This window comes from Microtus pennsylvanicus, chromosome X (genome assembly GCF_037038515.1).
Source record: "Microtus pennsylvanicus isolate mMicPen1 chromosome X, mMicPen1.hap1, whole genome shotgun sequence".
Classification (NCBI taxonomy): Eukaryota; Metazoa; Chordata; class Mammalia; order Rodentia; family Cricetidae; genus Microtus; species Microtus pennsylvanicus.
The window spans coordinates 144,062,909-144,090,469 of NC_134601.1; the positions used below are offsets into that span (position 1 = coordinate 144,062,909).

Genomic DNA, 27,561 nt, shown 5'->3' on the forward strand with positions numbered 1-27,561 from the left:
CCTCACTTCGCTAAATAGATCCTTGTTCTAAGTTTGTTTTCGAGCGTGGCGAGGTGAGGACTCTGTTTTGCTTCCCACGTCGTGTTGTCATCAAATCAACTTTATCCTTTCTGTCAGGCTCGGAGAAATTTGGTCTTGAGAGGTCTGTTTATTTTCTTCATAAGAAGAAAGTAGTGACATTTAGACGGCCTTGTGGGGAAAGAGGTGGGGCTTTTGCTTGTCTTTCAACTTCACGGCAAAGCAAGCTCTAAAAAGCGGGCCTCATAGTGGTAGCCAATCGCTACTCTTTTTCTGGACTCCCGGGGCGTTCTCACGGAATGGGGAGGTAGCATATACTTGCCAATCAGAGAAGGCCAGGACCAGCCCATGGCGGACAGCAACCAATCGTCAGAGCCTGCCAGAGCGCGCTCCCTCAGTAGGTGGATGGTGGTCGGAGCGCCGGCTCCCGTCTCCTCGTCGCCATTTTGTGTCAGTGACTGCAGCCGGCTGGAAGAAGGCGGCACTGAGTTTCCTTGGAAGGGCTGCGCGTCGGGCGCGTCTCCCCTCCCCCTTTCCCCTCTTTTGCCACTAGCCTTGGACTTAGTTGTTGCACGCAATCGGCTCCCGTTGAACTAGCAGTTCTGGAGAGGTGACGGCTGGCGGAGGTGATGCCTGGGAGCCCTCCCTTGACAGCCCGGGCCGAGAAGGTGAGCGCTGTTTCGGGTGGTGGGGGCCGAGGTAAGGGAGCGGGGCGTGCGCCAGGGGGTGGTGGTACGGTGTACATAGAAGAGGCGCGGGGACGGACTGCACATTTCGGGGTTCACAGAGCTGAGGGATGCACCTGAGAGAGGGTGTCCCCCCACTTTTTCTTATGAAAGCAAAAGCGCGTGCGCGATTGGAACACGGGATGGGTGCACGAGGGTGGGGGAAGGGAGGGACAGATGGGAGTGGGGTACCGTGACTTACTGTGTTTGCTCCATCGAACTTTTATCTTTTGGAAATGCGTGTCTGCGACTTTGCGGGGGTATTCTAAGAGCAGGGGTGTGCTGGCTGTGTCCTGTGTTACTTATTATCCACGCGGAAATACTCTGGTTGCGGCCTCTATTCATTTCTGTGGCGGGGAAGTGGGGTGCGAGCGCGGAGAGAGAAAGTGACTATGGTTTTTATCCTTGGAGTGTGTATCTGACCTCCAGTCCTTATCGGTCAGGAAACTGTCGTGTTACAGGCCGACCCCAACCTATTTATTGAATGCTGGGAAGGGTGAGGTGGATAGAGAAATATAGATGCGACTTTTATTCTTTTCAGAGTTGTATTTGACACTGACATTCAAATATGAAAAGGGGAATTGTTTATTTATGTCTCTTGTGGGTTACCTTCTGTGATCTTGGCCCTTGGTTATTTGGGGGCTCGCCTGTAACTTTGATTCTTATCTGTGCTGTGTATATGACAATGTTTGACTCACCCTTTTGCCATTGAGGGCTTTGCATCAGGTTCTCAGCCATGAGGGTTCCTGGTTAACTGTTTTCCCCCATCTGGGAGCAGGTAGCTGCTTTCTTGTGCTTTGAGGTGGAAGAGAAAATAGGAACTTGAAGGAAAGGTGTGACGGCAGCCTAGTGGTAGGCCTTGCTTTCCTTGGTTCCTGTACAGTGGGTGGCAGCTGAAGATTCACAGATAATTCCCATCCCTGGTTGGGTCACATCACTCTCAGGACTTGTACTTGTTGGGGCAGCCCCAAAAGTTGGATGAAGTGACTGCTCCTTTCAACTCTGTAGAACAAGATGTTTTGGAACCGCTTCAGAAAGAGGCCTCTTTTGCCTCTTGAAAACTTAGCCTATGATCCCTGGGGAGAGGGATCCACCTGGGGACCTGGCTGCACGTCACATCATGGCTGAGCCACTTGCCGTATGAGGACCAGAGCTCTGTTGGCCAGGAGCCCAGGGAGGTGGCAGCTGTCTTGTTGCCAAGTTAGCCCCTACACACATTCCCTCCCTCCCTCCCTCCCTCCCACCCTCCCTCCAAAAGCCTTTCAAAGTTTCTAACTGCCTTGTTAGGGTATAGCTAACATCTTGTTGGGAGGATGAAATGATACCTTGACCCATGGGGAGGTGCTTAGGATTCCATTGGTGAAGTCTTTTATTACTTTTTTGTCTTTTGGTGTTTTGCTGTTTGTTTTTGTGATGCTGGGGATGTGACCCAAGGGCCTTGAACATGGCTGTGCTGGTCATGTGTTCTGTCTCACAACTATATCCCCATCCAATTATTGTGGTCTTATTTCTGTGACTTATGCCTAATCCTAGGCAGATCGTTCAGTAGTTGATCTAAGAATAAGAATGCAAAGCCTTGATCACATAGCCGGTGGTACCACCAAATCTCTGTAAGATGCTCTTTGTTTGATAAGGGCTTTACTGTTTTCTGGGGGCAGTAGAATCTTGCCTTATGCTTGTGGGGAAAGGAAGGAGAGAGCCAAATGGGGGCTGTCTTCCTGCACTGATTGACAGGAGCACAAGGAAGTAGAAAACAATGTCCCTGGGCTACAGGACTGTAGAGAGTCTTGACAATGACATTCTCTCAAGGAGGTCTTCTCTGCACCAACTACCTTGACCCTTTTCTTCCTTCCATTCTTTGCAGAGTCTCTGCAGGAGGTATCACCCAGGCTGGCAGATCATGGTGGCAGCAGTGAGGGTGGCTGGGAAGTGAAAAGGAGCCAGCAACTGAGGAGGGGCCCCAACAGCTCCTGAAGATCCTATCAGGACATGGAGTATGAAAGACGGTGAGTTCTCCATTCCCTCTGCGCCCAGGCACTATAAGCATGCCCTCGTGTGAACACCAATCCAGGAATGATGCTGAGGGACACTTAACTTCTAGGCAGAAGAAACAACACAACCAAGGAGTGGTTTCTATGCTCCGAGAATGCAGAGATGAACAAGACATAATGATTGTAGGTCTCCTTGTGAGAGACTGTCTTGCTGTGTATGGTCTTACAAGGCAGAGCACGTAGTTTCCAGGTGCTGAGTACCATGGCTGGATGTGAGGATAGGTTTCTTGTTAGTATGGGTGAGGAGGCCAGAGTGATGCTCTCCCTGTTATTTGTTGAGGCTGAGTTTTACATTAAAGCCAGAGCTCCCAGATTTAGCTATACTGGTTGGCCAACAAGCCTGGGGGAGTCCTCTTTCTCTACCTCCTCAGCATTAGGATTGCAGGCATGTGTCACACCTGGTATATTTATATGGCTGATGGGGAATTGAGCTCAGGTCCTTATACTTAAACCACAAGCAGTTTACTAACAGAGCCACCTTCCAGGCCTGTGAAGGGTGGGTTTTGTTTTGTCTTGAGACACAGTTTCCCTTCATAGTCCATACTGACTAACTTCAGCTTCTTAAGAGAACTGGAGTGACAGCTTATCCAGTTCATACAGGGTGCTTTGTTTTGGATTTAAGATGGGTCTTGCTCTGTTAGATAAGCTTGTCTCAAAATCCTAGGTGCAAGTGATACTCAAATTCATCTTCCCGAGTAACAAACATTTAGGATACTTGGTAAAATTGAACCTAGGTTGCACAGCTCAGCACGTTCTGTACCATTGAGCTATTTTATATTCTCAGCCCTTTACATTTTATTCTGAGATAGACTGTAAATTGCCCAGTTTGGGCTTGTTTGTACTCAATCTGTAGCCCAGACCTTGCAACTGTCCTACCTCAGTCTCTGAGTTTACAGGCCTATACTACCAGACCCAGCTTATATTTATTTATTTTATGTGCATGAATGTTTTGCTTGCATGTGTCTTTGCACCACGTGTGTTCCTGGTGCCGCCAGAAGAGGGCATTGGGCCCTCTGGAACTGGAATTACATACAGACAGTTGTGAGTGAGCCACCATGTAAGTGCTAGAAATCGAGCCTGGGTTCTCTGGAAGAACTCTTAACTGCTGAGCCACCTCTCCAATCCATAGTTATTTATTTTTGAAATAGGGTTTCACCATGTAGTTTCTATTTACCTGGAACTCATTGCCTCCTAGATATTGGAACTAGCATGTGCTACCATGCCTGGCACTGGCCTCCTTTTAAAACTGTCTTTTGAAAGGCATCTGGTGGCTAGAAATATACTCAGTGGTAGAACTCTTACTTAGCATGTGTGAAGTGTTAAGTTCAATACCGTATTTGCTTAGGAGAAGATTAATTTGATTATCAACCGTAATCACTACAGCTACTATGTGACTGAGCTTCAGGTAGCTATACTTCCTTGGACTTTGTTGCCAAGTAAAACTACTGGTTTTCTTTTGATTTTTAGAGGATCCAAAATGTAGAGGTTTGAGTTAATCACATTTTCCATTTCTAAATAGCCTCCTTTTACTGTGTTTGGTTTGTTTTTTTATTTCTTCAATTTATTCCCAATTCCCACCTCTGTAGGCATCAGCTCTGTTGTACTTACTATGTATCCTTCTAAAATAGTGTTATCTCAAGTGTCTGTTTTTAATTCTTATAAAGAGCATAGTGCTACAGTATTCCTTCTAAAATAGTGTTATCTCAAGTGTCTGTTTTTAATTCTTATAAAGAGCATAGTGCTACAGTATTCCTTTTGTCTCCTGAACTCCATATTACTCAGCACTGTATATTTTAGCTGTCCCTATTGTCATTAATATACAAAATGTTTTGTCTCTAATTGGTGCCAAAGGCACCATGAGGTGTCCATGTTACGTTTTACTTAATGTGTGTGTGCCTGCCAAGAATAGATACTGTTGTTTTGTGGTTGTTGTTGAGACAGGATCTCATACTATAATCCATGGTGTCCTGGAAGCCACCCTATAGCTCAGACTGACTGACCTGAGACTTGTGGTAATCTTCTTCCCTCGGTCTCCTGATGATCTGTTCTTAATAAATAAATCCTTACTTTCGTGCTTCCTCTTTTTTAGAACAAGGTCTCACTACGAAGCTCTTACTGTCCTGGAATTTGTTATATAGACCCAGCTGGCCTCGAACTCATAAGATTAGAGGCATGTACTTCCATGACCAGACTTTTAATTGAGATTGCATCAAATTTCTGTATTGGGAGTTGAACTTGGGTCCTCTGGAAGAACAGTAAATGCTCTTAACTGCTGAGCCATCTTTCTAGCTCCAAGGAAGCATACTCTTTTTTTTTTTGTCTTTGGTTTTTTTTTTAATCTATTAAAAATTTCCACTTCATCCCCTCTTCCCATTTTCCTCCACTTCCTCCTACTTTTTTTTTGGTTTTTTTTGTTTGTTTGTTTTTCGAGACAGGGTTTCTCTGGCTTTGGAGCCTGTCCTGGAACTAGCTCTGTAGACTAGGCTGGTCTTGAACTCAGAGATCCGCCTGCCTCTGCCTCCCAAGTGCTGGGACTAAAGGCGTGCACCACCACCACTTAGCTCATTTGGGTGTTTTCTCATTTTCTCTTATATTTTCATATATATTTAAAAAATAGTATATTTATTTATTTGAGGGAGGGGCGTGTGTGTGTGTGTGTGTGTGTGTGTGTGTGTGTGTGTGTGTGTGTCACAGGACAACTTGTGAGACTCAGTTCTTTCCTGTTTAGGAGACCACAGCTGCAGTGAATTCAAAATTGCAAGTGCCATGTCCTACCCAGCCCCACCCTACCTTCCTCTATGTTTTTGGTTTTGTGTTTTTCTTTGTTTTCAGGCAGGGTCAATCTCTGTCTCTGTGTTTCTGTCTGTCTCTCTCTCACTCTAACTCTTAACTCAAAGAGATCTACCCACCCCCTGCCTCCCAAGTGATGGGATTAAAGGCATGCACTACCATATCTAGATGGGTTTGAGTATGTTTTTAAAGTTGCTAGGTTTGGGTGCCAACAAGATAGTTGGTTCAGCAAGTGAAGCGCTTGCTGCACAAACCTAGAGACCTAAAGCTTGAAGAAGAGAACAGGTTCACCAAAGTTGCCCTCTGACTTCTATATGCGTGCTCTGGTCCATCTGCCCACTCACATACATTATGTACATATATAGTAATAATAAATCTTTTAATTTAAAAGCTCTGCTAGGTTTTTTATTCTTTAGAAAATTATTGTGAGTATTCACATGGTACTGTCACACAAGGGTGTTTAATACAGGCATGTCTTTCATGTTAGTCTGTTTTATTTCCTTAGACAGTTTTGCTTCTACTTTCTTGTTAAATACATGCATGCTTTTATGTGTATGTATAAAATATAGGGACTACAGAGAAAACATTATGTCTGCCATTCTGAGATTGGCTTAGTTCACTTAATGTCTATATCCAATTGCATCCATCTCTTGAAAAAGGCCTAACTTCCTTTGTGGCTGGAAAAGAATGTTATTATTTGTATATAGCACAATTTCCTTACCCATTCCTTTGTTGTTGGACACCTATGTTGGTTCCATATTGTTGCAAATTGTCTGCAATAAACATTGGTGTGTAAATGGCTCTGATTTGTTGACTTGAAGTCCTTCAGATAAATACACAGCAGTGGTAAAGCTGGGTCTTCTGAGAGATCTATTTTTAGTTTCTGAGGTGCCTCCCTACAGAATTCCTAGTAAATGGACTAGTTTACATTCCCAACCAGTCTGTGAAGGCTCCTGTTGTCCACTTCCTCACCCACGTTGTTATTTTAAAGCTGCTTAGTTAGCTATTGGATTAGTTTGCTTATTTGTATCTGTGTTGTATTTATCTGGCATTGGAATCAAGGTAACCTCATAGTATAAATTATGTAACCTTTGCTGTTTTGGGAGAAACTTATGTTAGAGTTACTATTGTAATAGCACACACCTTTAATCCCAGCACTTCTAAGACAGAAGCAGGCAAATCTGTGAGTTCAAGGCCAGCCTGGTCTATAGAACGAGTTCCAGGACAGGCTCCAAAGCTACACAGAAAAACCCTGGGGGGGCGCTATTCTTGCCTTGAAACTTAGTGAAACTTAGTGGAACTTACCTTTAAAGGCATCTGGGCCTTGTTTGTTTTAGCAGTTCTGGGAGAGAACCCAAGGCCATGTGTGTGTTAGGCAAGCACTCTACCACTTGCTGTGTATGCCCCAGCCTTTGGTGTGTGTGTGTGTGTGTGTGTGTGTGTGTGTGTGTGTGTGTGTACGTACACGTACATGTCCAGTCATTGTATGTGCAAGTGCATCTTGTGTATATGTGTAAGCTAGCGGTCAACCTTGAGTATTGTTCCTCAGGAACCACCTACCTTGTTTTTTGTTGTGTGTGTGTGTTTCCGTGTTTCCACATGGCACACAGGTAGCAGTACAGAGGACTTTATTGAGAAATACCATATAGGTTCTGGAGATCAAACTCAAGTCATCAGGATTGGTGTCAGGTGCCTTTACCCATGAAGTCACCATCTATCTGGCCCTACATTGTTTTTGTTTTTGTTTTGTTTTTTTGAAACAAGGCCTCAATACATAGCCCTGGCTATCTTGAAACTTACTATGTAGACCAGGCTGGCTTCAACCTCTGCAACCATGCCTAACAGGTGGCACTTAGATCCAGGGATCTTCCTGTATCTGCCTCGCCTGTGCTACTTGGCTTGTTACATGGGTGTTAGATATCAAACACAGGTCCTTAATGCTTATTCAGCAAGCATTTTACTGCCTGAGCTGTTTCCTCTAGTGCACACATACTCACCCCATAGACATGCATCGTGCCCAGCTGGTAACTCTTTTTTCTAATATTTTATTACACAATTTCAAGCATATGGCAAATTGAAAGAATTTTACAATGAATACCTATCTGCAAACTAGATTCTGCCATTTTGCCATACTTACTCATCTCACGCTTATTTGTAGGTTCATTTTTTTTACATGTTAACTGTTTTTTTAACAATTTTTTCTCATTTTATATACCAGTCCCAGTTCCTGCTCCCTCCCCACGTTAGCTGTTTTTAACTTTCCCAAAGTCATATAGATCCATAGGGTTTATTGTTGTACTGTTTTGTTTTTGTTTTACAGCTACTGGGTTTGATCTCTTTTTGAAAAGCAATTAAGGTTTATGAGTGAGTGTTTTACTTGTATACATATCTGTGTACCATGTGTGTGCCTGGGAAGGGTGGCCTCTGGTAGTAGAGGGCCGCACACCTATAAGTATATAGCCAGTACAAATTGAAATCAGTGGACTGTTGAAAAAAAGAGAGAAGACATGATGTTGGGAGGGGTTGGGTGGATCTGGGAGGAGTTAGGGAGAAGTGGAGGATGGTGTGATCAAAGTACCTTCTGTGTATTATGAAATTATCAAAGAAACAAAAATTTATATTGAGAAAAGACTGTCACAGATCTAAACATTCCAAGGCACTCAGGAGGTAGAGGCATGTGGATCTCTGACTTTGAGGCCAGCCTGGTCTGCATAGTGAATTCCAAGTCAGTCTGGACTGCATAGTAAGGCCTTGTCTCAAAAAGAGGAAAGGGAGGGAGGGAGTGAAGAAACATTCCACATAAGATAGATTAAGTAAGATAGGTACATAGATATTTCTTCTCGCACAAAAAAACAGCTTCATTCCTCTCTTGAGTGTGCACTGGTCTTAATGACTTTCATCTAAATTAAACCATAGAGTACAGAAAAGGGAAAAATAGGAATATTTTTTGAGATATAGCCAAGGACTATACAACAAAACAAAATCCCATAACCTCAAGTTTAATTCAGAAATCACTTCAAACAAAATCATTACTATCCTTAAAAAGAAAAAAAATGCCAGGCAGTGGTGATGCATGTCTTTAATCTCAGAACTCTGGAGGCAGAGGCAGGTTGATCTCTGAGTTTGAGGCCAGGCTGTCTGGTCTACAGATCGAGTTCCAGGACAGCCACGGCTACACAGAGAAACCTTATCTCAAAACCAAACCAAAGAAAAAAAGTAAATAACTATACAAGTGGGCTGGAGGGATGGCTCAGTGGTTAACAGCACTGATTGCTCTTCCATAGGTTCTAAGTTCAACTCATAGCAACCATATGATGACTCACCACCCCATGTAATGAGATCTGGCGCCCTCTTCTGGCTTGCAGGCATGCATGCAGACAGAACGCAGTATACATAATAAATAATTTACAAAATAACTATACAAGTAAATCTTCATGTATGTGAAGAATAGTCATAAGATCTTACACATACATGGATAATCATTTATTTGTTTACAAGATTTATTATTTTCATTTATGTATATGTGTTTGCATGTATCTTTGTGCACATGCATCAGATCCCAAAGAGCTTAAGTTACAGGCTTGTGAACTGTTGTGTAGGTGCTGGGAATCAAACCAGGGTGTTTTGTATTGTGCATATTAATTTTATAGCCAGAATCTCTACAAAGTTTATTTTTTATGTGAATCTGTGAGTGTATGTTTACATGTGCTCAGGAGGCAGAAGTAGGCATCAGATTCCCTGGAGCTAGAGTTACTTGTGGGTGTGAGCTGCCCAACATGGGTGCAGGGAACCAAACTTGCTTAAATCTCTGAGCCATTTCTCTGGCCCCTGATTTTCATTGTCATCATTATCACTGTTATTATTTTGGGGATACTGAAATTAGTGTCATGAATATGTTGTCCTTGAACTGTACCTACAGCTCCTGATTTATTAGTTGTGATCTTTCTTTTGATTGATTTAGGCTTTACAGGGTTATTCTAAAATTAGATACAAATAATGATGATTCTTTTACCTTTACAGTTCTTTTTTTTTTAATGATTTATTTTTATCTGATGTGCATAGGTGTCAGGTCCCCTGGAACTGGAATCACAGACAGTTGTTAGCTGCCATGTGGTTGCTGGAAATTGAATCCAGGTCCTCTGGAAGAGCAGTCAGTGCTCTTAGCCGCTGAGCCATTCCTCCAGGCCCCCCTCTATAGTTCTTAATGCCTTTTCTTCCTTCTCTTATTTAATTGCTTTAGCTAGTGTCATTAAAATAATGTAGTTTGAGTGGTGTCAATAATGGACATTCTCCTGTTATTACTGCTCATAAGTAGAATCTTGTTGCATTCTTCTGTGAGGTTTGATTCATCTTGCTTGACAATGTTCTTTTTTACATCTTTTTTTTTTTCAGTGCTGGATACTAAACACCCATAGCAGTATTTTTTCTTTTTAAATGAACGTGTATTGGTTCTTTTTAAAATAATACTTTTTTAAAGATAGGATCTCGTGTAACCTTAAACTCATTTTGAACCTTGACTAACCTTGAAATCCTGATCTTCCTGCCTCCACCTCTCAAGTGCTGGGATTATTGCTTCCTGAGTCCTATACACTATATTAAGCTTTGAGGAATAAGGACTCAGCTGTCAGGGACCCCTCCCCTTGGACTTTCCCAGAATGCACTGCGGGGGTCATTGACCTTGTCTGTCAGGACCCCTCCCCTTGGACTTTCCCAGAATGCACTGCGGGGGTCATTGACCTTGACTGTCAGGACCCCTCCCCTTGGACTTTCCCAGAATGCACTGCAGGGGTCATTGACCTTGTCTGTCAGGACCCCTCCCCTTGGACTTTCCCAGAATGCACCACGGGGGTCATTGACCTTGACTGTCAGGACCCCTCCCCTTGGACTTTCCCAGAATGCACTGCAGGGGTCATTGACCTTGACTGTCAGGACCCCTCCCCTTGGACTTTCCCAGAATGCACTGCAGGGGTCATTGACCTTGTCTGTCAGGACCCCTCCCCTTGGACTTTCCCAGAATGCACTGCAGGGGTCATTGACCTTGTCTGTCAGGACCCCTCCCCTTGGACTTTCCCAGAATGCACTACAGGGGTCATTGACCTTGACTGTCAGGACCCCTCCCGTTGGACTTTCCCAGAATGCACTGCAGGGGTCATTGACCTTGACTGTCAGGACCCCTCCCCTTGGACTTTCCCAGAATGCACTGCAGGGGTCATTGACCTTGTCTGTCAGGACCCCTCCCCTTGGACTTTCCCAGAATGCACTGCAGGGGGGGTCATTGACCTTGACTGTCAGGACCCCTCCCCTTGGACTTTCCCAGAATGCACTGCAGGGGTCATTGACCTTGTCTGTCAGGACCCCTCCCCTTGGACTTTCCCAGAATGCACTGCGGGGGTCATTGACCTTGTCTGTCAGGACCCCTCCCCTTGGACTTTCCCAGAACTCACCATTAAGTAATTTAACTTTTTGTGATATGGGAAATAGAACCCAGGGCCTTCTGCATGCTGGGCCTGTGTACTACCGGTGAACTCTATCTACAACGGCAATATTTTTAGATGTGGGGGTTGCTATGTTGCCCAGGCTCACCCTGACCTTGTAGTGCTCAAGTCTTCTGCCTCAGGATCTTGGGCAGCTGGGGTTGATTAACTTTATCTTAGAGAGTACTTATATTTGGGGTTCTAGGTACAGAGACAGATCTGGGAGAAGCCTGGATAGAGGAAGCTCGTGATACATGTGGACCAGAAGTGAGGAAGGGATGGAGATAAGTGGGTTGACTTTAAGAGCATATATATAGTAGTTAGTCCATGTAGTGGAGTGAAATTTTCAGAGTCTTTTTTTCTGGGGAGTAGGATTGAGGTCCTTGAAAGAGGGTTGTAGGGTAACTCTTAATCTTGAGCCTTTTGGGAAAAATGGTCTTTTAATCCCCATCCTTCTTCTCCTAGAGGTGGTCGTGGTGACAGGACTGGCCGCTATGGAGCCACTGATCGTACACAGGATGATGGTGGAGAGAACCGCAGCCGGGACCATGATTATCGAGACATGGACTACCGCTCCTACCCCCGAGAGTATGGCAGTCAGGAGGGCAAACATGAGTACGATGACTCATCTGAAGAGCAAAGTGCAGAGGTGAGGGCAAAGCCAGGTCTTGGGGGAAATGCCCCTGAATGGCCTGTGTGTCTACCTGCAACACCAGGTGTAGGCCATGTTCTGCTCCTGTGCCTTTGGATTGCTCAGTTGCTTTGTGTCACCTAGGGGAGGGTCTGTCCCTGCTCCTTCTCTGAGGACTCTTCTGAGTTGGGTTTCCCTGGCTTCCTCCACACTGCTTTACTCTGTATTTCTCAAGGTTCCTAGCCATTACTTCTTTCCCTTCTTCCCTGTTGTTCAGTTTTGATCTTTGGTTCACTGCCTGCCCTACCAATTTAGGGTACTCAAAAGGATCTCTTCCATGGGACCCAGCATCTAGGGTAGGGAGGACAACCTGAGAACAGAATTAGCATCCAAGCCAAACAACTCTGGGAAGCTAACACTGGGTGTTCCTGATCTTGACAAAACCTTTAGACAGAAGGGAAGGAAAGGACCTCTGGGGAAGCCAGTTCTCTGTGGTAGTTACCTCTAGCCTAAAGGATGAGGCATGATGCTGACCACGAGAGAGCCCACATCTGAGGGCTAGAAACACCCTTGCCACAGAGAACTCCAGTCTGAGGGGACAGTCAAAGACCTGGTGTAAGCAGGTAGGCAGGCAGACAGCTCTTTGTCTAGTGCGATGGGAAGGTTACACTTGCAAGCCGAGCCTTGAGGAATTGTATTTGAGCTATCCTCTACCCTCTGGGCAGAGGGGCTATTCCCTTGGTATACTTTGTTTGCTTAGCCAGGGCCTATAGGCATCCAGGCTTCTCAATTGCCTGCTCTTGAGCAGTGTCTCTTAATGGGTACAATGGGCCTTGGAAAGAGACCATTGACAAGTATAGAATACAGCATCCAATTGTCTGGGCCTGTCCTCTGCAGGTGGGAGGATGTAGGCTTAGGCCAGATCTGCTTAGTGTTGAAATTAGTAGATTGGACCACAGCTAAGAATTAGCAGCTACACTCTCTTGTCAAAGAACTGATAATGAATGAAGACTTTGTCAGGGCTGAGGAATAAGGACCAAGGAGGAGCATAGTAGCCCACCAACTCCTGCTGGCTGCCTTTGACTCCTATCTGAAACTGTTTCTAAAACTGCTGGTTTGGTTCCAGGGCCCAATCTTAAGCAGGGAACTATATAAGACAGGTCTTTTTCCGTGGCACAGTAAATAATTGTACTCATACTAGCTAAGCTGGCAAAGGAAGAAAAGGGAAGAAATTGAAGGCAAAGTCTAAAACCCAGACTAGTTTTTCCCAAGGAGGTTTAAGCTGTGTTTTTTTGTCTACCTGCCTTTGGGAGTTCCTCCTCCACACCAATACTGCCATTCTTTGAAGGCAGCTCCCAAAAGTATTCTGTGGAACATTTGCAGCCTTAAAAAGGCTACAATCCAAGGCCTACCCACTTTGCCTGACTGAGCCTTTAACTGGAGCCCGCCCGCCCACCCCTGGCTTTCAGAGCCCGCCTGTCTCAGAGAGCCATCGGCCAGCCACTAGGCCCACCCAGGCTGACTGCCCGTCTGGTGTCTCTCATCTTATTCTGTCGGCCAGGATCCCTACGAGGCCTCCCCGGGCTCCGAGACTCAGCGTAGGCGGCGGAGGCGGCACAGGCACAGTCCCACTGGCCCGCCAGGCTTCCCCAGAGACGGCGACTGTCGGGACCAGGACTATCGGACCGAGCAAGGGGAGGAGGAGGAGGAGGATGAGGAGGAGGATGAGGAGGAGGAGGAGAAGGCCAGTAACATCGTCATGCTGAGGATGCTGCCACAGGCAGCCACTGAGGATGACGTACGTGCCCCCCCAATGGCCCTGGGCAGGTGGCAGAGCAGGAGGCCAGGCTGGGTTTTCTCCTGGGCCCTCAGCTATTCTACACCCATCCTTTACGAGCAACCACAGCACCTTCCCTCTCTTCTCCCCCACCAGCTCCTGTCCCCCAGCACTCTCCATCCTCCAGGATGGGCCCCATCAGTTCCTGGTCTGGAAGGGAGAAGGCAGCAGACAGGCTGGCTTAGCCCAAGGGCAGTAGCGTGGGTGTCCAGTGCTGGTGGGTATGAGAGAGGAGCGTCCCTCCTGCACATTCCATTGGCTTTCATCCTTTTCGTATATGTGAATGGAGGGCCAGACCCAGTGTTAGATCTTCTTGGTGGCAGAGACCCATGAGAGTAAGATGTTAGGGCCCACGAGGCTTTTCCCAAATTCCATATTCCTCTGTTTTTGTCAGCAGTGACAGCCTGGCCATAGCTACCCATAGGTGACTCTTGATAGCTTCTTGACCCTGTTTGCCTTTATGACATTCTCTGCCTTCAATCTTCCTCTCTTCGGCCATTTCCTTCTCATATAGATGTCTTATGGCAAGCCATATTTGAAATCCAAAAGTATTACTAAAGTAGAGTTTTGATTAGTCTCCCTGATCCTTGTATCTCTCGCTTCCTTCAGCCCCAGTTGGTTCTCTGAGCAGTGCTTCCCTGAAAGCCTGCCAACTGCCCTTTTTGTGACAGTAGTAATCCCCACTAAGAAGTCCTTCTAGGATCAGGCTGATTTGCTGACATTTTTACCTGAGGTTTTATTGTAGGGTGGGCTATGTGCCAGGCTGATTGAATCCTCACAGAAGCTCTTTCTGGAAGGTACGAATTATAGTCAGTCCCACATAGCCCCAGTCAACAAAGTGCTTTCTTTATGTTCCAACAAGTGGCAGAGTAGAGTTGGGGTCTAAACCTGGACTGCTGGACCCCAGAGCCCATGTTCTTGTTATTTCCCAAGCCTTCCTTGATTGGAGTCTTGATTGTTTTTCATCTTCCTGCATACTGGTGTTCATAAGACTTCATTTCTTGTCTGTTACCCTGATGAGGGGCAGATGCCCAAAAGCACAGATTGTTCTCCCTAAAATGTATGTGGCATAAATTCCCCATCCACCAAAAGAGGTACTGCCAGCTTCGATACTGTCTCACCTGGGGTCCTCAGTTGCCTCTGTAGTCTCTCAGGATCATTTCACTCAGAAAGCTTTCCAGATCAACCACCATGCCTGTTTGTCTTTAAATTTCTCCTCCTCACAGGGCTAAAATGACTCAGGCTTCTATCCTTCTGTGTGTCATAGACAGGAGAGGGAGTAATTCCTTTGTGATGGATAAGACTTGGACATTCCAGCTTCTATGCTTCTTGGCTACTACTCAGCCTCTTGTCAGATCACCCTGCCCACCATTCCTGACTTGCTGCTTCACTTGCTCTCCTGTTGTCTTTGTGCCCCTGGGGATCATTTTGCTGCCATCCTTTACCCTGTACTGTGTTTCTGTCTGTGTTTGACTCACTTTCCTTTACCCTGTACTGTGTTTCTGTCTGTGTTTGACTCACTTTCCGTAAGTCCAAGGCTGGAAGCAAGACTGAGTACTAGTTGCAGTTGTTGTTATTGGGGAGGCAGAGGAGGGGTGTGTGTGTGTGTGTGTGTGTGTGTGTGTGTGTGTGTGTGTGTGTGTGTGTGTGTGTGTGTGTTCGTGTCTTATACTTAGCTGCTTTCTTTACTAAATCCATCCCACTTCTTTATTTCCTGAACAGATCCGTGGCCAGCTGCAGTCCCATGGTGTCCAAGCACGGGAGGTTCGGCTGATGCGGAACAAATCCTCAGGTGAATTTTCGTTCCCAGTGCCCTCCCCTTCTGCTGACCAACCTCAGCCTCCAAAACTCCCTTCTGCCTCTGCCTTTCCCTCCCTCTTTCCCTCCCTATGCCTCTTCCTGCCACAGCTGGGAATGGGCAGCTTGGGGAGGGTGCCCTCTCTTTTTCTCTCCCACCCCCACTCTCACAGCTCCAGCCAACAGCCTCTACAGGAGGGCTTGTCCTGAAGGGGGTACAGCTCTGGGTTGAGCTGACTATTCCCAGGGGCAAGGCCAGGGCCAGGCTCTGGAAAACCTCTTTGGGACTCTGAGTATCTGAAGTGGTGACCCTTCCTAATACATATGCTTCCTTTTCCTTCCTCTGCCCCTTGGTCTCCTTCACATAACTTTGACAACAGCCTCTAACCAAAAGTAGGTCTCACATGGACCCACCAGTATGTCCCAAGAGGGGAGGCAGGGGATGGCTCGTGTATCCTAAGGAGCAGCCAGAACTTTCTGGCCTCGCCTGTTCCCTCCCTCCCTCCCTCTCTCCCTCTTGCAGGCTGCTTGGAGCTGGCCTGAGGTTTTAGCAGGGTGGGTGGAGTTGTCTCTGCAGGACCATTGCCCAGCCTCCCCAAGGCAGGCACAGTGGGGCCTCACTCTGCCTGGGCTTCTCTTTCCATCTCAGTCTCTCTCCTTATACCTCCTCCCTCTCTCCATCCTCCCTTGTGTACCCCCTATACAATTCTACCCACCCATGCATCCTGATGGTGATTCTTTTGGATGAAGCATGCCCTCCAGACCCACCACATTCAAGCCTCCTTCCGTTGCTACCTCTAAAGGAGTTACTTTCCCAGAATCGTAAGCCCCAAGGCCCTGGCCAGGCCTGGCGTCTGTCTCAGCGACATGTAGGTCTTGCTCTGCTTTACTCTAGCTATACCGATCACTGACAGAATCTGTTTCTTTCCCCAAGGAGGCATTCCAGGTATGGCCTCTCAGTGGACATTTCTCCTAGGCGCTTGTTCTTACCTGTAACGTCCTCTTGGCCAGCTCCAGCCACCATCTGCCTATTTAGGAGAATCTTGACTGTCAGTGGTTACACTCTCCCCACTGTGGCCCTGAAGTGGCTCCCTAGCGATTATCCTCTCCTTTGCCTACACCAAGGTTAAGCTGAGATTGTGTCCCTAACAACCCCCTGGTTTCCTATGTGCTGGCCGAAACACTACCCTCACCCCCAATAGCCTCACAGACCAGCTTAGCCTGGCTTCTCTTGCTCTTTTGATTAAACATCTGTTCCAGTAATCCTCCTGGCCTTGCTCTAGGCTTGCCCATGAGTTATTTGCTTTGGCCTATATGGAGTCAAAGCAGCCTCCTCTTCTAGAGACACATCTCTCCTTGTATCCCTTCCCTCTCAGTTCTCCGTCTGTCACCCCAGGCTGGCTAGGCAAGTCTGCCTGAGCCCCCCCCCAAATCTCACTGCACAGTTGGGATATACGTCTCCTATCCTGATCTGACTCTCCTGTTCTTTCTTTCTTTCCTTCCCCTTTCCCTCTTTCCTGCCCTTCCCAACCATCTACCTTGACTCCTCTCTTCCCTGTTCTCTCTCTCTCTCTGATCACTTTTTCTCTTCTTTTCTCCTCTTCCCCTTTCCCTCTCTGCCCCTGGTCCTCTCTCCTCGGGTTCTGCCCCTGGGAACGCCGTGTGTCCAAAGCTGTTGACTAACCCACTGCGTCTGTATCTGAATGCTGTCTCCAGGTCAGAGCCGGGGCTTCGCCTTCGTCGAGTTTAGTCACTTGCAGGACGCTACACGATGGATGGAAGCCAATCAGGTTGCTTTGCCGCACTTGAACCCCCCCCCAACAAATACTACTTTATAATCGAGCGCTCCCCATCGCCTGAATCTTATGGACACAGTTCCCTGCCCTGTGGCCCTGTGTCCCATACCCCTACCCCCTTTCTCTCCCCTCCTGACCACCACTATTTCCTCTTCCCATCTCTCACTACCCACTGGGCTTCCCATCTGGGGCCCGCTCTCAACACTGTCCCTTGGCCCCTTCCTACTGCCAGGTTCTAGCTCTCCCTCACCTCTCCTGGCTGAGCTCTCAAAGAAAGAGCTGCCAGGGTAAGTTCCTTCCCCTAGCTTCCCACACCCCAGCAGGAACCTTCTGCTCCTGAGTCAGCAGAGCCAGAACTTGGTTGTGCTCTCAGGACCACTGAAATCCTGCCACTGGGGAGCATAGATGTTGGCACACAAACTAGCAAGACTTGTTTTGCTAGCTCTCTCCTGCATGTGAATTTGGCCCTCTGAGTTCCGTGCAGAAAAAAAGCCAACACTGCTTTTTGGTTGAAAGTTCCAGTCAAGTGTGATGGTTTTATTGACGCCCTGGGCTCAATTCATTGGTCCCTCCCGTTCACAGCACCCTCCCCACTCACAGGAGGCCCCCACCTCTACCTTCTCAATAAGGAACTGTGCTCTGTCAGCAACGGAGGGAGCTGGCTCCCCTAGCCTGGCACTAGATCCCAACTCAACTGCGTTGGGACCTTCCAAGACTCAAGGGTCTAACCTGGCTACCCAGCCCTACCCTATCACTGGTGTAGAGAGCACTAGAGAGAAGTGTCAGGGGAGGAACGGGCAGCTGTGGTGAAGTGGAGGGTCCTGGCCGAGGCAACCCTGTGGCCGGCTCTGTGGGCCGGGTCAATAGGCTAGTGCGGTGGGCCCAGGACCCGGCCAACCTTGAGAAAGTGGCCTCATGGCGGGAAACCTCCGTCTGTTAAATTGGCTTTCTTTTTCCCCTTCTCCAGCACTAGCGCTCGTGCGCTCTTTCTCTTTTTCTCTCCCCTCCTCTCTCTTCCCTGCCCGTCTCCCCTCATTCCCAGAATAGCCTGTATAGTGCTGGCCCTGGGTGTGGCCTGGCACTCTCAGGACCAAGCTGGGGGAGCACTCCCAACTCGGCAGTCGTTGGTCAACCGAGCACTATGTGCCTGATGGTGTGTGTGTGGGTGTGTGGGTGTGTGTGGGTGTATGTGGGCGTAAACAGTAAGCAGCTGTACCCCGAGAGCTGTGGTGCTTTCCTTCCCTCCCTCCCTCCGTTCCTTCTTCCCTCCATCAGTTCTCCAAACTCCCTTCATTCCCTGTCCCTCATCCATCCAGCTGAAGGGCTCGCTCACTCTCTTCTCCTTTGCTGAAACGGTGTGTGGAGCGCTGCTACCTAGGCCTCACTGTACTCTGCTTTTTCCCACAGCATTCCCTCAACATCCTGGGCCAGAAAGTATCCATGCATTACAGCGACCCCAAGCCCAAGATCAATGAGGACTGGCTGTGTAATAAGGTACAGGGATGGGTGGCCAGCTGGTGCTGTGGGGAACACTGCCCCAGCAGGAGCAGCAGCAGCTCACTCACTCAGAGCCTGGGAGAGGAAATGTGATCTTGGGAACAGGCTGTCCAGCCCCAGTCAGCAAGGCTCTACCGTCATCAAACATAGCCTGGCCTAGAGGCCCAGTAGACTTAAAAGAAATAATAGCAGAAGTGACTAATCAGTGACAACATAAGCCTACGACAGTGTGGAAAACAAGCTGCTTACAGACCTGTCTCCGGTCTGCCTCGATATAGTAGTCAAGGTGGTTGGTTCTTCTATCCATCACTTTTCTTCAGCTTTAAGAGATGAGAACGAGCACTAATTAAGTTGTTGAGAGAATGAAAGTGTTAACGGAGAGCAACAGAGAAAAAGACTCTTAAGTAGCTATTGTTACCTTTGAAAAGAAGCACAGAGTGTTCTGAGGGTAACTCAACCTTAAAGGTCCACCCTGTAAGTTGTGTGAGTATCATCATTTTCCCTAAGAGGAAGCTGAGGCTCAGAAAGGTGCAACCATGCATGAGCCTTTAGCTTATGGGGCCACCTCCTGTTCTCCAAGTGGCTTTAGGGCTGCCCTGAGGCCAGCTTTGTGATTCTACAGCCTCATCTGCCAGGGCTGTCCTGTAGTCCTGAAATCTAATAGGAAGGCTGAGAGAGAAAGCTAGTGGAGGACCCTGTCATCTCCCTGAGAAGCAGTCTGGTTAGTGGGAGAGTGGTACCTGTCATCTTTATATAGGGGAGATGCTCAACCTCTCTAGAAAGAGAGGAACAAAGTGATGAGTGGTACTTATCTTTTTTTCATCTTTTCCTTGAAACCAGTGTTTTCTTTGTCTTCTTCCTCTCCTTTGTGTCCTACATGCCTTTTGGTTACCAGACCCTCTCATTTCCTTCCCTTCTTTGCCATTCTCTCATATTCATGCCGCTTCCTACGCCCTCCCTTCCAGTTCCCACAGAGCGTCCCTTGTTGCATTTCTCCACCCTCACTTGGAATGTTGCAGTAGAAACCCAGCTCTGACCATGCTCTCCCTTCTCTGCTAAAACTCTAATAACATCTAGTTTTAGCATGAGGCCCTCCTTTAACTGTCAACTTCTTCCCTTGCCAGCCTTGGCTTTTGTGTCTTTGCATGTTCCCTTTCACTAACTGTTCAAAGTCTCTTAGTCCCTCCACTAAAGATCCCTTCCCAGCAAAATCTCTGGGCTTCCCAGATGTCACCTTCTTGCTTCTGTGTAGCCCAGCCCAGTGAACTGTGTCCCTCTCAGCCCATTCTCTGACCCTAGCCTGAGTTAGCACAGTCTAAGCAGCCTGTTCTGATCACATGGTACAGGGCTTGACACAGGTGCGCTGCTTAATACCTGACTGGAATAGGGATAGAATGTGACGGAAGCTGGACAAGGTCTTTGGTAGCTGGACTATCCAAGGGGAAAAAAACATCAAAACTAGCTTTATTCGACCTAGTTCTAGCAAGAAGGAATGGGAAGGATCTGACCAAAGGCGTCCAGTAGGAAAAATGAAAATTTCTGTTAGATAAGCAAGTCTCAGGAAAAGGGATCGTGGGATCCAATCCTGAGAGCTGATAGTCTCTCAGCAAGATGGGGAGAGAAGCAACTGCTGTAACAGCGAGAGTTGCTGATGGCTGAAGTAAGAGGGCTGGTGCTGGAACCGGTTGTCAGAGAAGATTCCCAAGATTGAAGTTCCAGAAGACTCCTGCCACCCCTGACCCCAAAAGCTCTCTTCCTGGGGATTATTATGTTGTTCTGTGGGTCCATATTTGGAGAATATCATGGAAAGCCCTGACCACCTGGCCTGTGCCTCACAGTGTGGTGTCCAGAACTTCAAACGCCGTGAGAAGTGCTTCAAATGTGGTGTGCCCAAATCAGGTGAGCCGTACTAACTAACTGGGACCGGAAAGAGGTGAAGGGCCAGTGTGGAGAGGTGGGGAGTATGACCATCCATGGAGCTTCCACCTTTGTCACCAGCATATCTCCCACCATCCCTGACAGAGGCAGAGCAGAAGCTGCCCCTTGGCACCCGGTTGGATCAGCAGGCACTGCCGCTGGGTGGGCGGGAGCTAAGCCAGGGCCTGCTCCCACTGCCGCAGCCCTACCAAGCCCAGGGAGTACTGACTTCCCAAGCCCTGTCCCAGGGCTCCGAGCCAAGCTCCGAGAACGCCAATGACAGTGAGTCAGTTGTTCTTTCCTCCTTCCTCTATGCCCTAGGGCATCTGGTTTGGGACCTCAGAAGCCAGAGATATGGTAATGAACAAAACTTGGTCCTTATGAGGGGGGAGGGTGTTTCTACCTGGTATGGGGGAAAACACATGATAGAGAGAGAGCAAGGGAGAGGCTGTTGACAAACTAATTTGGGGGTGTGTATGAGAGGGTTCCTGGTGGATGAGAGACAGAGCAGGCACTTGGACTGACAAGCAGAGTTTATTTAAGAGGAAGAGGAAGCAGAAGGTACTGACCAGAGAAGCAACCTGGGTCCCTGAGCAGACCGTGAGCGTCCTAACACTGGGCCCTTTCCCACAGCCATTATTTTGCGCAACCTGAACCCACACAGCACCATGGACTCCATCCTGGGTGCCCTAGCACCGTATGCAGTGCTGTCATCCTCCAATGTGCGTGTTATAAAGGACAAGCAGACCCAGCTGAACCGAGGCTTCGCTTTCATCCAGCTCTCCACCATCGTGGTGAGGGCGGCACAGGGGGGGGCCGGGCAGCTATGGTCCCGGCCCCCAGGGTAGGGAGGAGGGTCCTTTACCCCACCCACAACGCGGTCCCAATCTAGAAATGGGGCAATGGAGCCGGGGGGCCTCCCCGGGCCTGACCCTTCGGTCCACCCATAGGAGGCAGCCCAGCTTCTGCAGATCCTGCAGGCCCTGCACCCTCCGCTCACCATCGATGGCAAGACCATCAACGTGGAGTTTGCCAAGGGTTCTAAGAGGTCAGAGCCCCACCTAAGCCCCCTTACAGCTTTGCCGCCCACCACCACCTTGGGGCTCCCCGGTTCATTTCCAGTTTCTACTATCCTCTCCCCAGGGATATGGCCTCCAATGAAGGCAGTCGCATCAATGCTGCCTCTGTGGCCAGTACGGCCATTGCTGCTGCCCAGTGGGCAATCTCACAGGTACTTAGCCTCCTCTGCCCCACCTCCCTGGCTTTCATGACTCTTCTGTCTTCTTTCTGCAAAGAGCAAAATTGGCTTTTGATCTAAATGTCCTGCCCTTTTATAACAGTATTGTAGGCCTTCAACTTTGCTCCTACTTCTGTAGACAGTAATCCTTTCCCACTCCATCCTTCCCAGTCACTTTTTGGGCTTTTTTTCTTTTTTAAGGTGTTAATGTTATTTTTATGTGTATAAGTGTTTTGCCTGTACCTATGTATGTGTACCATGTGTGCCCAGTACCTGCAGAGGTGTCTTGATCCCCTGGACCTAGAATTTTGAATGACTATGAACCACTATATGGGTGCTGGGAACTGAACCTGGGTCATGAGCAACAAGTGCTCTTATCTGCTGAACCTTCCCTCCATCTCTACCTCCTGTACTTTTCTTGACAACACTCTTTGGATTAGTGCTCTGTGCTGTTGGGTAGAACTTTTTTAATTGTCCTGAATTGGTATAATGTGTCGTGTATTGTGTGTGTGTGTGTGTGTGTGTGTGTGTGTGTGTGTGTGTGTGTGTGTGAGAGAGAGAGAGAGAGAGATGCATTGTTTATGTACATATATATGACATGAATAAAAAGAAACTTAATATCAAAAAAATTGGAGGTGGAGGCAAGAGGATCAGATGTTGAAGGCCATACTTTGACTATATAGTGAGTTTGGGGCCCTGTCTCAGAACCACAAAAACAAAAAGGAAAGAAAGGGAAGTGAAAAACTTGGTAGAAGAGAATAAAGACTTGGAGCATAGCAAGATACGATACATACCTGTAATCCTAGCACTGATATGGGGAGTGAAGGCAAAGACAAGAAGATTGCTACACGTTCCAGGCCAGGTTGTTGTAAGGGGAAGGGCAGGAAGAGGAAGGGGGAAAAAAAAAGATGTCTTATTTGGTCTGAGGCCTAACACATCAGTGTCAGCTCAGGGTGGGAGGGTAGATTTGGGCATTTATCCTTTTTCTAGTCTTTTTCCTCTGCTGTTATCTTGTGGTCAGGACCCCTTGCTTTTTACTTACCTTAAGACTGCATGCTTTTCTGTCAAGTAGAAATGCTAGCTCCACATGGTGGACAGATGCTTCTGGCAGATTCCTTATGTCCCCTCCTGTTCTAATGCTCTCTCTCAGGCTTCCCAAGGTGGAGAAAGTGCCTGGGCTACCCCCGAGGAGTCACCAGTTGACTACAGCTATTATCAACAGGATGAGGGCTATGGCAGCAGCCAGGGTACAGATTCCCTCTATGCCCATGGCTACCTTAAGAACCCCAAGGGCCAAGGCATGACTGGGACCAAAGGGGACCCAGCTGGAGCAGGTGAGCCTCAACCTCTCTTGCTGAGCCTAATTGTGGGGCCTGGAAGCCTATTGTCTTATGGTCTGACATTCGTGGACATTCTCCTTGGTTTTCCTTTCAGGTCCTGAGGCCTCCCTTGAGACTGGGGCAGACTCCGTCTCACTGCAGGCTTTCTCCCGAGCCCAGCCTGGTGCTGCCCCTGGGCTCTATCAGCAGTCAGCTGAGGGAAGCAGTGGCCAGGGCACAGCTTCCAACAGCCAGGTGAGGATGACATTGCTACTCTGGGGAGGCTGGTGGGTTGGCAGGGTGCATCCTGAGTGGGTAGGGGCATATTAACAGACACTAAGTCCAGTTCCCTTGTGTAACCCATGAGCAGTCATATACCATCATGTCACCTGCTGTGCTCAAGTCTGAGCTCCAGAGCCCTACTCATCCCAGTTCTGCCTTACCACCAGCCACCAGTCCCACTGCCCCAGAATCCTACAGCCAGTACCGTGAGTAGCCATAGCCTGTGAGTAAGGGTGTGGACTTCTTCTCTAAGCAGGCAGGAATTCAACAACCTTGCCTTTCCTCACTACAGCTGTTCCTGATGTCTCTACTTACCAATATGATGAGACATCTGGCTACTACTATGACCCCCAGACTGGACTATACTATGACCCCAACTCTCAGGTAGGTGACAAGCGGGTGGCCTAGGGAAAACGACTGTGGTTGTGTGGCAGCTAGCCCTAGAGGTCCTTCCTCATGTCCCCTCTCCCCATTCTTTTCCTCAGTATTACTACAATGCTCAGAGCCAACAGTACCTATACTGGGATGGGGAGCGGCGAACCTACATACCTGCCTTGGAGCAGTCTGCTGATGGACATAAGGAGACGGGGGCATCATCCAAGGAGGGAAAAGAGAAGAAAGAGAAGCATAAGACGAAGACAGCCCAGCAGGTGAACCAGCAGCCGGGCTGTTTGGAGTCTTATGTTCTGTCACTTCCTGCCCTCTCCTGCCTTGGGACAAAGGTAGTAACTGCTTGAGACAGACAGGACTCTTGAGCCAGATCTCTGTACTATAGCAGGACCACCTACCACCATGAAGGGACTTGTACCATCTGGGTGAGCTCTGGCAGTTTTTCTCTGTCCCAGGAAGGGAACCTTCATGCTGCTGGTGGATGTCTATTGACCCCAGATAAATTCTCATAGGCCCATAAAAAGTGGATTAAGAAAAGAAATATTGCAGGGTTTTCTAGTAGAGAGCAGTTAGAGGGAGCCTCTGCGTATCTGTGGAGATATGGAAGCACCGCACTTAGAAGCAAGCAATAAATATTCCTTCAGCAACCTAAGGAATTACAAAAATGCCTCATGCCCTAGGAAAAACACAGAACATTAAATGTGACACCATGCCACATGTCTTAGGTTTCTGTTGCTATGATAAACACTGACCAAAAGAAATGTGGACGTGAATGGGTTTTTATCATGAAGGGAAGTCAAGGAAGGAACCTGGAGGCAGAAGCTGATGTGGAGATCATCGAGGAGCGCTGCTTACTGGCTTGTTCTCCATGGCTTGCTCAGTCTGCTTTCTTACACAATTCAGGACCACCTGCTTAGGGGGTGGTACTACCCACAGTGAGCTGAGTCTTACCATGTTGATCAGTAATTAAGAAAATGGCCCACAGACTTACCAATAGGCCAATCTGTTGAAAACAGTTTCTTAATTGAGAATCCCTCTTCCCAGATATGTCTAGGTTTGTATCATGCCGACAAAAACCAACCAGCACATCACACATAAATTAAAATTAGATACAAGGCTAGAGTTGTGGCTCAGTGGAAGAGTGCTTGTAGCAAGGCCTAGTACCACACCTCCCCGTACACAAGTATGTAGCTCTCTGCTTTAGAAAGTAAAAATGAAAAATAGGAATACAAATGCCAAACAGAAGTTGGGGTTATAGCCAGGCAGTGGTGACCTTTAATCCCAGCACTTGGGAGACAGGCCCATAGATCTCCAAGACCAGCCTGGTCTACAGAGTGAGTTCCAGGACAGCCAGAGCTACTCAGAAAAAAACCTGTCTCAAAAAAGAAAGAAGTAGTTGGGGTTGTAAGCAGAAAGGGGCTTGAAAAGAATCCCTAGGCAATAGAGAAAGTAGAATCTTGTACTACCACCACCACTGCCCCACTGCCCTCCTAACTTTCTGCTTGCTCTCCCTCCCAGTTGTATCTCACTTCTGCTGCCTCCGTTGCCTTTGCAAACCACATGGAGTGGGTTGGAGGCAGGGGAATATTTGGAAATGGGGCCAGTAGAGGGGAGGGTTTCTTGGCATGAGTTTATTTTAAGATGATTTGGAGGAGGTGGCGGTATTTGGGCGTGGCTTATCATTTGTAAAGGATGAGGCCCAAGAGCTATAGCCCAGAAACCAGGTATACACAGCCTTTTACAGTGGTTCAGATAAGAAAGGTATCAGATTTCTGGCTACAGGGCTGGAAGGGCTACTGTTGCAAGGGTCATGGGTGAATGGAACCTCAAGTTTGAGGAATCCTGGGAACTTTAACCTCCACCCCCACCCAACCCCCAGATTGCCAAGGACATGGAGCGGTGGGCCCGCAGTCTCAACAAGCAAAAAGAAAACTTCAAAAACAGCTTCCAGCCTATTAGTGCCCTACGAGATGATGAAAGGCGGGAATCGGCCACTGCAGATGCAGGCTATGCCATCCTTGAGAAGAAGGTGTGTTGTAACAGTCCATCTCGACCCCACCGGCAATCTCAGTACTCCTTAGGGTCCTCTGTGCAGCCCTGAATGTCTCTGTTCTCTCCCTCAGGGAGCGCTGGCTGAAAGACAGCACACCAGCATGGATCTCCCAAAGTTGCCCAGTGATGACCGCCCCGTGAGTTGTTGGAGCAAAAACGGGCAGGGGTCTCTGATCTCAGCAGGGCTAACTGGCTGCCCTTACCCTCTACAGAGCCCACCTCGAGGACTGGTGGCAGCCTACAGCGGGGAGAGTGACAGTGAGGAGGAGCAGGAGCGAGGGGGTCCTGAGCGGGAGGAAAAGCTCACAGATTGGCAGAAGCTAGCTTGTCTGCTCTGCCGCCGCCAGTTTCCCAGCAAGGAGGCACTCATCCGGCACCAGCAGCTCTCTGGGCTCCACAAGGTAATTAATTGCTCAGAGGGTTGGCCAGGGTATCCTGTGTCTAGCTCATTCCAGCCCAGTCGCTTTACTCTCTCCTGTCCCCCTTTACAGCAAAACCTTGAGATTCACCGGAGAGCCCACTTGTCAGAAAACGAATTGGAAGCACTAGAAAAGAATGACATGGAGGTGAGGTGTGACCCACTCCTCGGCTCCATTCCATCTGTCCCTTCCAAGTCCCTGTCATTCCAGGCAGTGGGACGTAAAAAGTTCCTTAGCCAGGTACAGCCTGACAGCCATGTGGTGTCCTATTGCAGTTCCCATCCCATCATGTCCTGACCTTCAAGATCTATGACCAGGCCATACAGAGAGGCCTGTAATCCTCCTCCCTCTCAGCCCCATCCATGCCTATGTTTGCTGAAAATAACAGCCAATTTCAACCTCCTCGCGTGTGCTAATTTGTAGCAAATGAAGTACCGAGACCGTGCAGCTGAGCGCAGAGAGAAGTATGGTATCCCCGAGCCACCAGAACCCAAGAGGAGGAAATATGGTGGTGTATCTACAGCCTCTGTGTGAGTGTAGGGTCAGGTACCAGGTGAGGGGGTCTGGCGCTGGCACACCACTCACGCTGTACACTGTCACCTGCAGAGACTTTGAACAGCCCACTCGGGACGGATTAGGCAGTGACAACATTGGCAGTCGTATGCTCCAGGCCATGGGCTGGAAAGAAGGCAGTGGTCTAGGTCGCAAGAAACAGGGCATTGTGACGCCCATTGAGGTGAGCGCATGAGACATTGTTGTTCTCAACATTCCAGTGTACCTCTACGAGCCTGACAAAACCTGCCTCTCTTACACAGGCCCAAACACGGGTTCGAGGTTCGGGCCTGGGTGCCCGGGGCAGTTCCTATGGGGTCACCTCCACAGAATCGTACAAGGAGACACTGCACAAGACAATGGTGACCCGCTTCAATGAGGCCCAGTGAACAACTTTGAAAGCAGTTTCTACAGCCATGGGGTGTCCATCCAGGGACAGAAAAGATAAGATATGGAGTGGTCTTAGGGAGGTTCTTCTGCCTACCAGCCTGCTCTCCAACCAGAGAAGCTCTCACCAAATTAGACTTGGAGTGGGTGACTTTTGCTGGGAAATTGGGTTCAAATCATGTTCCTTTTGTAATAAAATCTAAAAAGCCTGTATCTTTCATCTCTACTTTCTCATGCCCTAGCATGTTTTGTGAATGCATAAATAGCTACTAGGCTAAGCTGGATGGCACTGGTGACTATAAATACATGGGTTTCTAGCCACCGTCCCAACCAGTAAAATTCTCGTCCGAGACTGAAGTTTGTGGTTCAGAACCTAGATTGGGAATCCCC

At 48.2% G+C, this 27,561-nt stretch overlaps 1 protein-coding gene across 5 annotated transcripts; it reads left to right on the forward strand.

Moving 5' to 3' along the window:
* Rbm10 (RNA binding motif protein 10) lies at window positions 1–27,384 on the forward strand. Of its 5 annotated transcripts, none has more exons than XM_075958612.1 (23): window positions 1–686; window positions 2,608–2,749; window positions 11,524–11,707; window positions 15,249–15,318; window positions 17,040–17,113; window positions 18,527–18,613; window positions 20,455–20,515; window positions 20,639–20,815; window positions 21,167–21,324; window positions 21,484–21,581; window positions 21,677–21,764; window positions 22,921–23,104; window positions 23,205–23,344; window positions 23,460–23,577; window positions 23,664–23,755; window positions 23,857–24,021; window positions 25,641–25,790; window positions 25,885–25,950; window positions 26,026–26,214; window positions 26,305–26,379; window positions 26,656–26,762; window positions 26,839–26,968; window positions 27,048–27,384. In XM_075958612.1, exons 2-23 carry the CDS (start codon window positions 2,733–2,735, stop codon window positions 27,171–27,173), a joined length of 2,556 nt encoding a protein of 851 aa, XP_075814727.1. In that variant the 5' UTR covers window positions 1–686; window positions 2,608–2,732; the 3' UTR covers window positions 27,174–27,384. The 5 variants fall into 5 exon arrangements, with proteins under 5 accessions (XP_075814727.1, XP_075814729.1, XP_075814726.1 ...); XM_075958611.1 differs by having other exon boundaries at window positions 415–686; window positions 21,167–21,327; XM_075958614.1 differs by lacking the exon at window positions 17,040–17,113 and having other exon boundaries at window positions 37–686; window positions 21,167–21,327.
* The last annotated feature ends 177 nt before the right edge of the window (window positions 27,385–27,561 follow it).

Coding starts and splice junctions, on each gene's coding strand:
- Rbm10 (XM_075958611.1), top strand. Junction 21,328..21,483: donor TCCAGCTCTCCACCATCGTG/GTGAGGGCGGCA, acceptor GTCCACCCATAG/GAGGCAGCCCAGCTTCTGCA. Junction 25,791..25,884: donor ATGCCATCCTTGAGAAGAAG/GTGTGTTGTAAC, acceptor TCTCTCCCTCAG/GGAGCGCTGGCTGAAAGACA.